Source organism: Enoplosus armatus, chromosome 4 (genome assembly GCF_043641665.1).
Source record: "Enoplosus armatus isolate fEnoArm2 chromosome 4, fEnoArm2.hap1, whole genome shotgun sequence".
Taxonomy (NCBI): domain Eukaryota; kingdom Metazoa; phylum Chordata; class Actinopteri; order Centrarchiformes; family Enoplosidae; genus Enoplosus; species Enoplosus armatus.
Genome location: NC_092183.1, coordinates 11,225,109 through 11,242,181, shown reverse-complemented (window position 1 = coordinate 11,242,181; position 17,073 = coordinate 11,225,109). Strand labels below are relative to the sequence as shown.

The following is a 17,073-nucleotide window of genomic DNA, read 5'->3' as shown; positions in this document are numbered from 1 at the left end:
ACAAGTTTATTTGTTTGCCATTTTTCAACAAGGCAATTCAAAGTGCTGTACATAAGATGTAAAGGGCATTAAGAAAAACTCAAGGTGATATAAAAAGACGCATTAGTAAGATTTAAAAAGAGTCAAATAGGATATAAGGTGAAAATAAGATAAAATAGTTTGCTCCAGATATGTGGTGTATGACGCAATTTACTCACAATTTACACATTGGCCTATTCAAAAGTCATATTATTGGCATAAGAAAATAGTGACCAAATAGCGCTGCACACAAACACCTTGAAAATGACATCTTGACATCACACCACATTCTGAAAAAAAACAGTTTCTTCTCATGTTCATGTTCCTAAAAGATCCTCACTGGCCCTGTTAATGTACAGTACTTGATGCTAAAGGGCAATGATACCTACAAGATAATCAGACAGATTGTTATTGGCATTATATATGTTTGTGATGAAGAAACAGTAATGTTAGTTATCAAGTTAGCTTTAAATCCATTATTTTCCGATCAGCTATACAGTTAAATAGTCAGTTATAGCAGATGACAATTTCTCAAAGTAAGTAGACTATATCAGTTATATTGTCCTAATATTTCACATCTATATGTAAATTTGTTGAGCACTTGTCTCAGTGAGACGTAGTACCAACAGTTAACCTGCCTGTTTGTTTTGCTCTGTGCTCTGACAGACAGCTGCAGTCTCCTATAGTGAGTAAACTAGAGATGTAAAGTGAGAGAATTAAGAAACCCTTACCATGCATATCCCGAACACAAACACATACACACACCTCCACAGCTAAAATGTATTTAAGTCTGAAAAATTAACCAGGAAAACTACCAGTTTAGTAGTAGTCTGTTTCATATGTAATATTGTCTGTCACACTGTTGTCAAGGGCATTGGCAGTATGCATCAGTCATCAAACATGTTTAAAAATATATAATAGGCCATTGCATACATTTTAATCTCAGGATATTATATTAGGACCTTCTAACCACCTGCATTGAAGTGCCTGCACGATGTTCAGCGTCTATTCATAATCACTTCATATTCCATGATGTAGACCTCAAAGTATGCTGCAGGCAGAGCTAATAACAACTCAACAGCACTATGAATATCAAAAAAAATGCTGTTTGTTTTGTACAGAATGATGTCATTGTGTAGTATTCAATGTGCAGCTTTTTCTCTGACAGACTGTGCAGCTTCGGGTTGTGAACACAATGTTAAAGGCAAAGTTATCTACTCATACATTTATTTTTAATAGTTTTATTTAAAAGAAACTATTTAGAAGTGTTGGCTCATGTGTCAATCCCGTTGTTGTATTTGTTTTTAGTGTGTTGTGTAAGAATGTCTTGACGTCACCATGAGGAAATTTCACTCCGTATGTCATTGAAGTGTGCGTTCATATAGTGCTGTGTCCTTCGAGTCTGTGTTTCTGAAGTTTATTTTTGTTACACAGTAATATTGCCTCAGCGTTTGTACGCAGATAGCAGCATGTTTGTGCTGCTTCTCAATACCTACTGTATGTGCTGTTAAAAGTGCAGAATAAAAACTGTTTTCTACTGGCTCCCTTGGCTGCTGATTTTACTTTTTCTGTGACTGAGGGAGCAACTCATCTCCTCCAAATTTCGTTTTGTTTTTCCTCCTGCTAAAGATTTGGGAAATGTTATGTTTTAATCAAGTTCTAGTCTTGTATGGCTTTTTGTTAAGTGCCATGCATTGGACATACCATATCATTTCAAAGAAATCCGACTCGACGTGAATGCCGCACCGTCGCTCGTATTACGTCATCACCGTGTGACTGTTTACAGTGAGCATGGCATACCGCCTCAGTTGTAGCTGTAGACAGTTTTCACCCGTTTCCTTGTAACCTCGGGAGGATGAGCATGGACATGACTTTCCTCGGGACCGGCTCGGCCTACCCGTCTCCTCTCCGCGGGGCCTCGGCTCTGGTGCTGCGGACAGAGGGGGATTGCTGGCTGTTTGACTGCGGGGAGGGAACCCAGACCCAACTGATGAAGAGCCAACTGAGAGCCGGTGAGTCACTTCAGCTCCTCGCACAGCCGCCTCGCCTTCAAACGTGTCTGGGAAACTAAAACAAGGTCTTAAAAGTTCTTGAACACCAACCTTGAATACACTTTTATTCCAGTGTACCTACCACCCAGGCTCTCCATCATATCCTCAAATCTTTTGAGCTGGTGAGGCTTCTCTATAATGTTAATCTTTCCTTTTCCAAAAGTAACCAAGCTCCACTTAATTTTAAGGTGATTTTAGGATGTACTTAAAACATGTTCACACATCAAAAATGTACAAAACTATAGTCATTTGAGTACTCGTAGTGTGTTTATTTTTACTCTTGACACTTTCAAAATGAAAAATGAAATTACTTTTGCTGTGACCTGACCTTGAAGTTATTTTCATTCCCATTATAGCACCTGCTAATAATATGTCATGTTTTCTACCCAGGTCGAATCACCAAGGTTTTCATCTCCCACTTGCATGGGGATCACCTGTTTGGTCTGCCTGGTCTTCTTTGCACTGTGAGCCTCAACACCAACCCCGACCCCCAGCAGAACGTAAACTGTGTGGACATCTACGGGCCCCGGGGCCTCCGGCACTTTCTAAGGGTGACACTTGGTCTCACAGGATCACAGCTGCTCTTCCCTTATGCAGGCAAGTCCAAAATGTACAGCCTGAGCTTTAATGTGTCCACACCACTGCATTCTTGAAAACACTGATGATCTAGGAGTTTCAGCACAAAGCCAATGTAAACACCCCATCTGTCTGCTGCTGTGTACTCAGGGAAACATTAGCTGTACAATTGTCACATAATTGTGAGTATGACTGCCACCTTCAGGATAACTTGCAGATATGCCTCCCATGAAGGCAAAATCAGCCGTTCATACAGAAGATATTACAGTATATCTAACGTGTTATTCAATTTTGTCACTGTTCTGTCAAAATGAGTATATCCACAACTTTTAAGAAACAAAGAATATGGACTTTAGGTAGCAAACAAGTGTAGTGCACAGCATATGGAAAGTTCACCAAGACATTTTGAGCAGCAGAGCAAACCTCCCCTGCAATGGACTGCCGCCCATACCAAGAAAAATTGCCTTTAATATGCTTGAACGCCCAGCATTTCCATGTGTTCTTCCATTCATAGAACAGCATGTAGCCTTTGCAATTAAGATATTTTGCAAAACGTCATCCATCAGCTTTTGACTTGTCCGTTGAAAATCACAGGTATGCTACAGCGATCATGTTTACTATCTTTATTATATGAAAACTTCATGAACACACTTTTTCAACCTTCTTTATTTGCCACACAAAGGGGTTACTGCTTCCAGCATGATTTACTTTGTTGATTCTTATCTTGTTGTTTTATTGTACTTAATTATAATGAGTCTGCTCTCAACTCATCTATAATGTGTATGTTGCTGTAGTACATGAGCTGGAGCCCACAACTGACCAGAGTCCAGAAGAGGGACAGCTCAGCCTGGAGGTATGTGACTGATTTTGGTGTTATTCCTGAGTGGTGATAAATCACACCTTAGCTCTCCGTATAGTGCAAAGCCCAATACAACACACTTTCAGTGGGGCTGGACAGATATATTGATATGTATGTATATATCTTTTTGCGAATATAATATCTGGAGCCAGGCTTCATCTCTTTTATCTACGATATAAAAGAGGTCAGTCTTTATGGCTTCCCCTATGAAAAATGTTGTCCTTCAATGAATTGATTTGAATTAATTTGAAAATGTTTTCAGTGTGTTCTCCACCCACACAGGAGCATGTAATCTTTTAATGTTTTGTGTTTTGTTTATTGTCAGAGGACAGCGGAGTGCGGCCCTCTGCACCCACAGGAGCAGCCGGGCAGGACGATCTCCTTGGATGTCTCCAGTGACAGTTACCTCCTCTTTGAAGACAAGAAGTTTGTGGTCAAGGCCTTCAGGTTGTTTCACCGCATCCCATCCTTTGGTTTTTGCATTCAGGAGAGTGATCGACCCGGAAGACTGAAGACTGAACTCCTGAAGGAACTAGGTAAATGCACTTGGTGTCTTTTTATATTTCTATATATTTATTACATATTTGAATGCATTATTTGATTTAGTGAAACAAGCTAAGTGTCCTGAATCACTGATGACATTATACATTGGAATTGAAAGTGAAAAACAAAATATCTTAATAATAAAACTGAAGAGAATGAAGAAGTTTGTGCATTTCTGGCATTTATTTAGTAGTATATGATATTAATGCATGAAATTAGTAGTTACATTTCATGTATTTATTTATTTATTTATTCACTTACTCTTTGTTGTAAGTCTAATCAGGAAGTTATTTGTTGTCCAGAATATGGCACTAACATACCCAGATTTACTCTGATTTACACAGAGGTCACCCAATACTGTGACACATTTGTGAACAGTAAGGTATTTCAGAAAAAGTGTCTTCCAAATGCAACTTGTGGACATTGTGCATTGTCTCATTTTGTGTCCCCCAGGCCTGAAACCAGGGGCGCTTTATGGGCGGCTGAAAGCTGGAGAGTCTGTAACTCTGGAGAGCGGGCGTGTCGTTCTGCCTAGTGAGGTGCTGGAAGAAGCCATTCCTGGGAGAAAGGTCTGCATTTTAGGGGACTGCAGCTCAGTTCTCGGGGACGGAGCAGCAAGGTTGTGCAACGGAGCGGACATTCTGGTTCACGAGGCCACCCTTGGGAACGAGCACCGAGAGAAAGCAGTGGACCACGGACACAGTACACCTGAAATGGCGGCGGCGGTGGCTCGGGCTTGCTGTGCACGGAGGCTGGTGCTGTACCACTTCAGTCAGAGGTACAAACCCTGCTCCCTGCAGAAGGAGGGGGACGAGGACGATGTCTCAGAGCTCAAGAGACAGGCTGAAGATGCTCTACAGGACAGTGGTGTAGAAGTGACTCTGGCTGAGGACTTTCTGACTCTTTCCATTCCTGTCAGAAGATCAAGGTAAAGAACTACTTGTTTAGTTTTTATATGACCTGTAGGGGATCTGATTAAAACCAGAGCAGCTCTACATACAAAAATGTACTCTTGGTATTTGTTAACTTGTTATCCATTAGAAGCATAATTGGTTCACAACCTGTTATTTGTTTTATCATTCTGTGATTTGGAAATGTACAGATGTTAGGTATTTTTCTAAACTACACACTGCAACAAAAAAAAAGTACATATGAAGGGGAAAACTTTAGCCAACATGGACAAAATTCATTAAATTGAAACGTTTGAACATCTACTTGTTTCCATGACTACTGCTGATGATGACTGTGTGTTCAGCTTGAAAACTGAGATCATTCTTTTCAATTTCAAACTGCTGTTTCCTGAACTGTCAAGCTAATTGAGTGAAGTAGGGATGAACAGCCTAACAGCCTTTTAATCATTATACCACAATTAATTAATTAGTAGTTCTCCATGTAATGGGACTCCATTAAAAAAAGATTTCCAAGTAATTTATTTAGTAGAAATTCTCCCAATGATATTGTATGAATACTCGTGTCATTGGTTTCAGTCTTAATGGTATTGTCTTGTAACTAAAACCACAATCTTTCTACATGAATCTGTAAAATCTTTTTACTTTTTCTGTGCGGCAATAAAGAACATGCGATCATCTCCGAACCTTTTCCAGAGCTTTATTTCTGGATCTGTACACAAGGTATTAAAGTACAACAGAAAATACAAAATAATGTTTAACAAAAGAAAAAAAAAACAACTCAATGTTTATGTACAATTCTTATAAACAATAAAGATAGCTTCTTGAACATTTCTCATAGTGAAGTTTTTGATTGTCTATATTTCTGGATATACATTTTTAAGTTTTGTAGGTTTTTATTCACAAAGGTGTTTTTGTTTTCGTCAAAAGACTCGAGTTTTCTTTTTCAAAACCACAACTGCTATAATTTTTTTTTCCTTTTTAAACTTCAAAACACAATACAAAATATAAAATAAATTTGTTTAGTGCTTCCTTGCACACACAAGTCTCATACCAGAGATATCAATAAAATATCACATTTTCGAGAGTTCACAGGGTGGTGAAAAACCTACTTCTACTACTTAATGGCCTTTACATTCTGACAGTTTTCTGAGTCTTTGTACAAACCACAGGTGAAATAAATATCACTGCACTGCTAAAGCTAGAAGAGCTTGGAGGACCTACTGCATTATGCACATTGCATTAAAAGATAAACTAGCTCTCCACATACTTAGAGCAGCAGCCATCCCTTTACCATCAAGACAAATAGACAACGACATGTAAAAAGTTTTTCGAGGAAAGAAAGATGAGCGTCTTTTACACATGGCTGCAAGTTTTGAATGAAAATTTGCAACACTGAGTAATATCAATACGTCTTCAGGTAAAGCCGTTTTCAGTGGTACACTTGAGAAACAGACACAGCTGGCATGCGTGGTTTCAGCTGTGTCCTGGGGGTCTGGGTGTCATGACTTTCCAAAGAGAGAAAAAGAAAATTCAAACACCAAGTCAACCAGTAAAATGCAAAACCCAAAATATCTGTACATATCTACAAATTATTGCCTTTTGACAAGGAATCAAATTAAAACCTTTGTATCAACACAGATTCACAAGTGTAAGAGGTCAGTTAATAGACTTTTTAAAGGCTATTTGCTAATTATTTACATGAAACGAAAGATCTTCTCTGATGCTGGGCATGGAAACTGAATTACTTAATCAAACTTAATGATGGTTTATAGGCATGAATTCTGTCTGTACACACAATGGTGACCAATGGACATGACGAACATGATGTACCCCTGAAACAAACTAATTATTCATAGCACAATGCATAGATAAATTAAGTAAACACTACTACTGCATCCAATCAACTGACGATGACCCGCTAAACATTTCACAATTCACAATTATGGATTTCAGTCAAGAGAAACCGGCTTCATTTCTGCTACTAGAACTCCAAGAAATTGTCGACCAGATTACACAAGGCATTCTCTAGTTAGTACAGGTTAGGTAGAGGCTGAATACAAAATCAGAGTGGCTTTAAATAAAGACATAATACTGCTAGCAGGTTTACCCAAGCTTGCTAAGTGGTCTGAAAATGGCATTACTTGATTTAGGATAATATATTATTTTTACTACAACTAAAAAGGACATATACAGCTAAACTTGCCTAAGAGTAGCATGAGTGTAGCATGAGTTGAAAAGATTGAACAAAATCTCGCAAAAGGTAAAAGTATATGCAATAAATAATTTCTTTACGGTGCCTGCTAATGTCTGTTTAAATGACTATTAATCCAACCAATATCTTTGCCCTGCAATATTGCTGTTATGGTTTGCTTGGCTGACTCCTAGAAAGAAGCAGGATTTCCCAAAAACAAACCTTAATGTTTAACTGAAAACAAGGTGACTCCCATTATGCTACTCTGCACAGGAATTTTTCATCACCCATTTAAAAATGGAATAGAAAAACTATGAATCAGGGACTATAATTTGGGTTAGACTACATGGGGTAAAAAAAAAAAAGAGAACTGTTGCAAACATTCACATGTTCCAGTTTGGCAACTTTGAACAGTTTAAAAGGTAAACAAGCAGATAAACTAGACACGCTTCCACAGGAGAAAATTAAAAGAAAAGAAAACCTAACTGGAAGGCCTTAGCAGCTGAAGCCTTGCCCATGACACTTCCTGGTCTCCAAACTAATCTCCATGCTAGTGTTGCTCTCCACACAATGTCTAGCCAGGTTAATTTGGGGGCAAATAAAAACATTTGCACCCAGCCTGGTTAATAAAAAGTACCTGTAAACCAAACACTAATTAAAAAAAAAAAGTACCACTTCAAAACAACAAAGACGAGCAACTAAATAATAACACTAGAGGCAGAAAACTAAGCCAACTTTGGCAGCTGGGAAGAATGGCAGGATAACGTACTGTAGCTCTGAAGATGTTGTGTGTAGATGTGAGAGAGGAAGATACACAACTCTCCTACTGCAGCCTCTGGGCCCCACTGTACATGGACGTTACACATCTCAAGACCGCAAAACAGAAATAAAATAAATGGCTATATAAACTCTTGAGAGAAATCAAGATTTTAGTTCTATATGATAGACATCACTGATGTCATATTACACAAAAAATGCAAACAAAAAAGTATATTCATATACATATATATAGATATATATATATATATATAATAGAATTTAAACAAATCAGATTCTCCAGTGAGTTCAGTCTTATGTACAAGCGGGATAAGGGGTTTCAAAAGGGAAGAACAAGGGAAGACGACGAGGAAGATCACTCTGACTGAAGTGCCGCAGTGTGCTGTGTGTGGTGCCGTGCATGTGCTCCCAGAAACCCGTTGGGCTCGCCACTGCCAGCCAAGCTCCCAAAGTCTGTGACAGACACTGCCATTTTGGCGCCGGTGATTCGGTGATGGTGCGTCGCTGTCCGTCGCGCTTCGAAGTCCACTCCAAGGTTACCCACAGACACGTCATTGATAAAGGAGTCAGGCAGGGCCATCTTGAGTCTCTTGGAGGGCCGCTCGCAGTCCTTGTTGACGCACACTCCTCCTAGCTGGCCCAGGTCAGAGTGGTAGAAGCCGGCGTCGAGCATGTTGAGGCAGTCAGGGTCTGCACCATTAGAAGGGAACCCCAGGGATTCGTCGTGGCTCAGGGACCCGCGATGGAGACTTTCCAGTGGAGGAAAGCTGTAGGAGTCCAGGCAACTAACCTCTGCAGGGCTGCACACTGTGGCTACACTGTTACTCAAAGCTGCAAGGAGACAGGACACTCGATTAACATTGAATAACTGGAAGCAATAAGAGACTCAAAAAAAACAACATAACATTAAGAAATTAGGAAAATCATTAACATAATAGTCGTCCTGACCTGTGAGGTCGCTGGCAGTGATGGAGTTGAGCAGGCTGAGCTGTTGGTCTGTGGTGGTCTCCAGCCTTCCTCCTCCACCTGCTCCTGAACACACAGAGGAGGAACTGTCCACTGCCAGTCCCTCTGCTTCATCTACTAGCCTGTCCATCAGATCCCTGGATACAAACAAACCGGTTGAATTGTAAGTTTCTTGTAAATGATGTGCACACAATTTGTTTCAGAGGTCATTGTATTAAACATAAGCAAAAACACACAAAAAGGAATGCAAACAGATACACTGAATCTTCTTCTGCCACTTACGTTACACCAGGATAGCTGCTGTACTTTTTCTTCCCAAACCGATTCTGCTGCACAAAGAAGTCAAATCGCTCTGACTTTTTCCACATGTAGTAAAATGCCACACATTCTGCTACTGTTCGTGTTGTGACCTGGGAGGAGTCATTAAAAAAGTGATAAGAACACTTCAGAGCTTTATGCGTGTACCTTTTCATGCTTGTATAAAAGAAATGGGAATCTCGTCAAATCATCAAGTAAGACTCACTTTATGTTTCTGAATGAGGTGAAAATTCTTGTCATACATCTGTAGTGCGTGTTCAAAGTTCTTGCATTCCTCTTCTGTCCATGGAGGTGATTTTTCTGAAATGAAACCAGTAATACATTAATACATTGTTGGTGCACAAGCAAGCTATCCATGTGTACACAAAAGGGTAGACCTGCCAAGAAAATTCAAAACACAGGATTGAATCTTACTTCAGCCCCAAACTGATTAATAGAAAGACTAACCGAGGAATACAACTAGACACAAGTTATGAAGTTATCAAACATCAACATCATGTTTGAGATAAAGGTTCAGATGCAAAGGTTTTAAAAAGTAAAGAAAAACCCTTTACAGAGTTGCAATACCCTTTACATTGTGTAATCAAGCATACAACCGTCTTGTAATAAACAATACTTTTGTGAAACCTATTTTTTTTATTTTCTATATACTAAGTGATGTGACTTTTGAGGCAACTGCTCTTGTTGTTGGTGTTGGATTGGATTGTTGTTGGAGTGTGTATAATCCAATTGTGTATAATTGGTTCCTACACTTTTTCTCCTCACTGGGTATATTAGGTGGACAAATATTAGAAACACCAGTCAGTTTGGGTTGGAGGTACCATATATCCAGTATAAACAGCACAACATGTACAGATATATACCACAATATGGGATTGGTATTGTTGCATTTCACTTCCTTTTCCTTCCTTTTAAATATTCCTATATTTTTCTTGCATTTCATTCTTTTTCCGTCATATGTGCTTTAATAATAACAATAATAGTATTAAAAATAAAATGTTAATAAAGAATGTCTGGGTGGCCATAATGTTTGCTGTAGACACTGATAATCTAACAGAAGGAAAATATTGATTTTGGACAATACCCAAAACCTAAACTTCACTCAGTGGCCATCTTTATTTACCTACACAGTACAATGTTGACTGTCAAACTAATATTTGTAACAGAGCAGATTATTAGGCCTAGGTGGAGGTCTGTACTCTGTTGAGTACTTAATTCTTTGTTTACAAGATATTTGGAGAAAACCTTTCAGCTGATGCACATGGGTTACTAACAACTATATAGTCACATATTATTAAGTTTTCAAGGGTGCTATGGCATTTATAGATAGTCTGGGTTGCACAACACTACATCCATAATTATACCAGAGAATCTTGATGGGCAATTTTAACTTGTCAATTATTCCTACAACAGACACGTAGAACATGTTTCCTTTGCTTACCTTTTGAGGACTTTACACGGCTGCAGTATCTCTCTAGTGCTTCACGGGTGTTGTAGTTACACTTGACAAGCTCACATAAAGCCTATGTGGGAAGAGGAGAGTGGTCAAGACTGGAATTTAGGGCTAATTAATCACATGTACCTTAGAAACAAAGAATCTTAAGAATCATCATCATTTAATCTGAAGAAAGAAAATGATGTAGACTGCATAAGATCACATACATTGCTAATACCATGCTCATCATTGTGTTACAACATGAAAGGATTGATAAATAAAGACATGACTGACCTGCTCATTGTCTCGAACGTGCATCCCTGGTTTGTCACATCCTGTCTTTTCATCGGCTGTCCGTGACAACACTTCAGACAGGAAACTTTTAACCTTGTTTTCTGGCAATGTACCTGGGCTCCATAATAACTCATCTTCATCTTCATACACTGCATAACAAAGTACATTACAGTAGGATTAGTCACCATGTGTATATTATCTTGTCTTTATTGTATGGACAGAAACATTGTAAATAATGACATTTAAGAACTTGTCAGGAACACATGCTGAAAACAAAAAAAGACAATCACCTTTCTCCCCATCTTTGTAGTGACAGAGGCAAGAAGGAACCTCTGCTTGGTACTGCGTTCCCACCATGATTTCCTACAATAAAAACCAAACAAAAGACAATACAGAGCATGTTTAGGGAACCAGTGTTTATTCAACTTAAAACATGAAGTAAACTTTCTTTATCCCTCTCTTAATGTGGTCCAAAATGAAATGAGTCATTTACCTTTCTGGAGTCCTCTGGGCTTGGGCCATCTTCATCACACTCTGACTCTTTATCACCATCAGAGATAGCGTTGGCTGATAAAATAATAAACATCACATAAATACCTTGACGTGCATTGAATGTCCTATGGCACCTCCTGGGTGCTAAGGCCTAATGCTTTACCTACCAACCTGGGGTCAGTTTTGGTACTGTAATAGGTTATTGAATCTCCTCCAACATAATTCATACGTAACTTTACCTAAATCACTTGGAAAGCTCAACAAATGCGCACAGAACTGGTTCATACTGTACAATTACAAAATAACAATTGCACATTTTTTAATAATCAATATGAGTCATTTATTAAGCAAAAATGCCAAATATTATCTGGTCTGGTTGATGGCTTCTCAACTGTGAATGTTTTCAGTTTTTTCCTATATCATTGTTAATTTAATATAATTGGGTTTTAGGCTGTTGGGTCGGACAGGAAGGAAGAAATTCAAACACACTGGCTTCTGGGAAGTTGTTTTTTTTAACTATTTGACATTCTATAGACTAAATGATTAATGAAAAAAATAATGGACAACAACAATCAATAATGAAAACAATCAGTTGCACATTTAACCTAATGTAGCACTCAACTGTAAACCTAAAAGTCTCATTGAGAGTAAACTATTCAGGACAATTTCAGGTCCTTCTGTACATTATTCCAGGAAGAAGGGGCAGTGTATTTAAAAGCTTTTTTTTGCCTAATCACCGTCATCATGGGCTTTAGGAAATTGTGAAGGGATACTTTGACATTTATTATGACATTTCTTCAACCGATTAATGGATTTGTTGAGAAAATAATTGGCAGATTAACCAATGATAAAAGTAATTCTTAGGTGCAGCCCTAATGTTTCTTTTTTGATTATTGCATGGCATTGTATAGCATTGCATTACATGAAATGCTTTAATACTGAAAAGCTACAGACTTTTTTTAGAAGGTGTAATCTGTCACTTACATCGAAGTGTTCTTGGGAAGAAATCTGTAGCCTCATGGGAGGTGACTGAAGGGGTCAGATCATCAGCTGATGATTGGGTCTCCTCTTCATAGTCACCAGACAGCAGGTCTTTAGCTATTTCCTCCTAAAGCGAAACAATAATATCTATTGTATACTGGGGTAGACGAAGGGTGACCAACAGAAAATCTGACTACACGTTGCAAAACAAATATTTCACTTCTAATAATTTTTCCCAAATCTATTAATTGATTATAGATTACCACATAACAACAGTTATTTACTTACCTTGTCCAAAGTCATGTCAGGCAGCTCATCAGTCAGGTCTCCAGAGGAGCTGTCTATACTTGAGCCTGCCGAGGCCTCATAGCGATAGATGGCCAATAGTTCCTCCAAAGGCATGTTCCCCTCCTGGCAGAAAAAAAAGAAGAGGAAAGGCAAACGTCATAAATTAGGAAAGGCTTTTATGCATTCCACTTGATTGTAGATCTGTATGTATATGTTTTTTTCTTTTCTTTTTTTAGCGACGAAGCCAACAATCCAATTCACTGTCACCAAGGGACAATTTATGAATAAAACTGACTGAATGTAAATGTACTTAAACTTCACTGACCTTTATTAATTGTAGCATTTGCAATTATGAATCCCCTTATCATCAAGAGGGTCACACCAGTAACTGTCAGTGTTACAATACTAAGCTTTTCTTCCAGTGACAACACAACGTCAATATTTTCAGCCCTACTGTATTTATAAGATGGTGCACTCTGGTTTCCGCATTAATGATACACAAAAATCGTATATAAGCACAAATGCAGATTTGACTATAATCACTGAATTCATTATATTTGCACAGATAAATCCTGTTTTATGTATTTAATAGTTTACCTTTTCCAGATCTGCGATCTCAGAGCGGAAATTCCTCCCTCCCTCCAGAGACTCTTCCTCCTCCAGAGTCCTCTCGTCATCATACTCATGAACTAACATTTCTGCTGTTGGGTCAAAGTCATGGTCCTCTGACGATAATGAGCCAACTGAGTGAGAGAGAGAAAGAATAAAGAATCATAAATGTGTCAGTCTCATCAGCTTTCTTAAATTAGAGATTCATACCTAAATAGATACATTCACATTGATTCTATACTGCAATTCTAAAAGCATTACATATAGTCAACTTTAAAATCATTTTCTCTGACAGAGTATATAATAGAACATATAATTCAATCTAGAGGTTTTTATTATGCTAAATGGTTCATTATGTATTTAAACATATAGATTAATTTAATTAAGTACATCACTAACTGTAGATACTAATACTCAATATATGGCGAAGGTTTTCTTACCTGGACTTGAACTCCCTAGGGAAGCCTGCAAAAGAATAAAACCAGAGCATAAATGAGTGGAATAGTTGAAACATGGATTCAACTATTATGCTAGCGCTTTCATCTCACATATTCAATCAAGTGGAGTAAGAAAAAACGCATTTAAATGTCTATATTGTGACCACCGAAAATAGTTGAGTAGGAAAGCTGCATTTACCGCTAACATTACCTGGAATAGGTGGCTAATACAACATTAGCCGCGGATGAACGCTACACACGGAGGACAATTGTGAGCAAAATGTAGTTTCAAACCCTGGGATTAAAATGTTTCCTTTCGTAATAGACGCTCAAGGTAAAATTAGAGCAATATATTGAGGGGGACAGTACGATTTACGCAGTGTCGGCTTCTGTAACAGTTAGCTAGCCAGCAAGCTAACCCCAAAGCCTAACGTTGATGTTAACGTTATGCATCGAAAAATGTAAACACTAATCTCGTTTGCGCGGTACTGCAATCGATGGAGTTGGTGAATCTTTACAATATAAGTGCCGCCAATTTAGCCTAAATAGAAAAAAATATATTTCCATTCATAACAAACACGATATAATATGTTATTTCCTTTAACCAGCAAGCTAACGTTAAATTTACGTATCAATTTACACAGCCGCTACACCAAAGCAGCTGAGAGAGCGGAGGCGCAGCGGCCTTGTAGTGAAGGATGAGTCCAGACATTCAAGCATATTTTAGAGGAATAAAAATGACAATTATTACACGAAACACGCTATACAGAAGGAAAAAACTATTGTTTCTTCAATCGATAACATAGAAATGAAAAATACAACACACAAAATTTAAAAATATCGATTTAAGTTTGATTGCTTCTCCCCTGTTTTCCCTCTTACCTCCGCCATATTGGTACCTTTAGCTAATGGGCTCGTTCTAGCGCAGTACCCGGATCAGCGCTCTGAGCCAATCAGAAATCCAGGTGACCGTTCTAGTCGTGACGCCGTTCAAACCAACCACTGATCAGACTAACGGTAATCATTTATAAACGGTAAATCTACGGTATGAAAATGTAAGAAATAAAAATATAAGATATCAAATCATAAATACATAATACAATATACAGTTTGTATCAACAACATGGCGTTGAGCATGTTAATACCTCATACAATGACATTTTACAAGCACATTCCTAGAATGTTCTGGGAACATCCCAGCTGATTTCCTGTTCTCTTCTGTACTGTTTATCGCAGCTGTGGCATTTTAAAAGCTCTGTGTTATCATCTTTAACATTTTTGTCACTACGTATTCCTGAACTTTTAATCGTGGCCACAATGCCTTCAAATGGGACTAGTGATGTGTTCAGTTGTATCTTTCCAGAGGATAATTCTTGCAATTTGTTGTATCACTTTTATTTAGCTCTCATTTTTACATATAGGCTAGCCATACATAAGACTACTATAATACTAATACTAATACATACCACTATAATACTAAATGATAAGAACTTATTTCTTTAAATTTCTTTTCTTTTTTTTTTCATTGATGTTTCTCTCATCAAATTACATTTTCCTTTAGGCCTACTCGATAGTCTACTTCATGTTGAATTATTCACGCCTGACACAAATCAAAACTTTAGATTTCTGACAAATGTGCCCATGAAACTGGGCAGGTTTTCTCATATTGTTATAACAATATATTGCATTCTGTTTTGGGCGATTAAAGCTTCTTAAAAACAATTTGTTGACTGAAGCAATTTTAAATCTTAATTCTTGCTTGAAAAGCTGCTGGCTTGCTGAATTATCACTATTTTACTTCATGTATAAAAAAAAATCTGAACTATCCTCTTTAAGGCAAGGGTATGACATACCAAATAATGCCTTTGAAAAAGTGCTAAAACAATTATGTACAGTCATCTTTTTCAGAAATACATTTTGAATATACTGATTTTTAGTGAACAGGCCAGCAGAGGGCAAAAGTACCCTTTCAAACTATGGCAACTCTATTCACACCACTGTGATCCACTCCATCTTTCCCTCCTCTTCCTCCTCCTCCTCCTCCATTCCTTCCTGTTTTGGATGACTGAGAAACCTCATCATATTTAATCATATAACATGTTGATTGTTTGGGCAGGCAGAGGGATAAGGTAGAGAGGTGCACTTTTAAATACCAGTACCGAACAATTTTACCTGACAGTCTGTTGTTTAGTTGTTTGGTTGTGTACATCAGGCTCTTGAAATAGTACCACAATGTTATAGTGTGGACAGCAGAAACTGAGGACACTTAAATTTTACCACTAGTTCAAGGTGAGTCCAACACCAGCTGCTGCTGTCAGAGAACCTGCAGATGTTTGTGCACAGGGCGCTGGTAATAAACTGCTTCCTGGATGTGAGGTGGACGTCCTTCCTGTAGCATAACACAAAGTAATTTTCTGTGTTGAATGATTACATTTGTTTTGAACTCATGCTGTCAATTAAGTTTTTTGCATGACTGGCAGGTGAAGGCTTTTTTTATTTTTATTACCGGGAGCATCATTCTGGTTTGTTTTTAACAAGGCAGTGTATGGCTAAACGTTCTGTTTGCCCAATTTGAGCATTGAGCTAACATTACAAAAATATGGTGAGATCTGTAGCTAGAAAAGAGAAATTATGTCTAATTTATCAGACATTTCAGTGTGCAATATTCACATAAGAGGTAGGAGAGGGTCTGACAGCTTGATAAAATAAGATAAAATAAGATAAAATAAGATAATCCTTTATTAATCCCTCAGCGGGGAAATTTGCATTGTTACAGCAGCATACAGGATAGTGCAATAACAAGAGACATAAGTATAAGATATAATAAATAAACACAATAAAGACTGTTATAAAAAAGCGACTAAAACTAAAAAAAACAAACTATAATTTACAAATTCACAGAACGAAAGAAATAAAAGTAAAGGGATATACTGTTTTGCACTTGATTGTACTTGTGAGTGCTGGCAGTATATACATGTATAAATTCACATCCAAAAACAACCACACCAATGCCCACATTAACATTTATTTGCAGAAATACTTCAATTATATTGTTGAATCAATCTTGCATAAACACATCTTTATCTTGTGGCGTAAACTAGACAGAATATAACAGCCATGCTGAGTCATGGGTGGGTGTCAAACTCTTCAGTTAAGCTATAGCAAAGAGTCACAGTGTATTGTTGTTTACACATTGGTCCCATTTAATTTGTCATAGGGATCATATTTGTTGCAACTTGTCGCAGCAAGTAAACACTCCTGTCTTTGGAAAACAGAATCCCCCGTAAGGCGTAGGAAGGGCCGCGTGGGCTTCGTTTGGAGGGCTTT

General features: G+C 38.0%; 2 protein-coding genes across 2 annotated transcripts; one reads left to right on the top strand and one right to left on the bottom strand.

The window, feature by feature from the left end:
• The first annotated feature begins 1,873 nt into the window (after positions 1–1,873).
• Positions 1,874–4,979, top strand: elac1 (elaC ribonuclease Z 1). The gene is made up of 5 exons (XM_070905070.1): positions 1,874–2,030; positions 2,460–2,666; positions 3,440–3,498; positions 3,830–4,040; positions 4,501–4,979. Exons 1-5 carry the CDS (start codon positions 1,874–1,876, stop codon positions 4,977–4,979), a joined length of 1,113 nt encoding a protein of 370 aa, XP_070761171.1.
• Positions 4,980–8,281: 3,302 nt separating this feature from the next.
• Positions 8,282–13,411, bottom strand: mier3b (mesoderm induction early response 1, family member 3 b). The gene is made up of 11 exons (XM_070904638.1): positions 13,298–13,411; positions 12,701–12,823; positions 12,416–12,539; positions 11,433–11,506; positions 11,230–11,302; positions 10,940–11,088; positions 10,652–10,733; positions 9,416–9,510; positions 9,175–9,302; positions 8,875–9,029; positions 8,282–8,757 (listed from the first exon to the last, which is right to left on the bottom strand). The coding sequence occupies exons 1-11, from the start codon at positions 13,394–13,396 to the stop codon at positions 8,282–8,284; spliced, it is 1,578 nt and encodes a 525-aa protein (XP_070760739.1). The 5' UTR covers positions 13,397–13,411.
• Positions 13,412–17,073: the final 3,662 nt, after the last annotated feature.

Coding starts and splice junctions, on each gene's coding strand:
- elac1 (XM_070905070.1), top strand. CDS start 1,874: ATGAGCATGGACATGACTTTCCTCGGGACCGGCTCGGCCTACCCGTCT. Junction 2,667..3,439: donor GCTGCTCTTCCCTTATGCAG/GCAAGTCCAAAA, acceptor ATGTTGCTGTAG/TACATGAGCTGGAGCCCACA. Junction 3,499..3,829: donor AGGGACAGCTCAGCCTGGAG/GTATGTGACTGA, acceptor GTTTATTGTCAG/AGGACAGCGGAGTGCGGCCC.
- mier3b (XM_070904638.1), bottom strand. CDS start 13,396: ATGTTAGTTCATGAGTATGATGACGAGAGGACTCTGGAGGAGGAAGAG. Junction 9,511..10,651: donor CCGTGTAAAGTCCTCAAAAG/GTAAGCAAAGGA, acceptor GTTTCATTTCAG/AAAAATCACCTCCATGGACA. Junction 9,303..9,415: donor ACCTCATTCAGAAACATAAA/GTGAGTCTTACT, acceptor GACTCCTCCCAG/GTCACAACACGAACAGTAGC.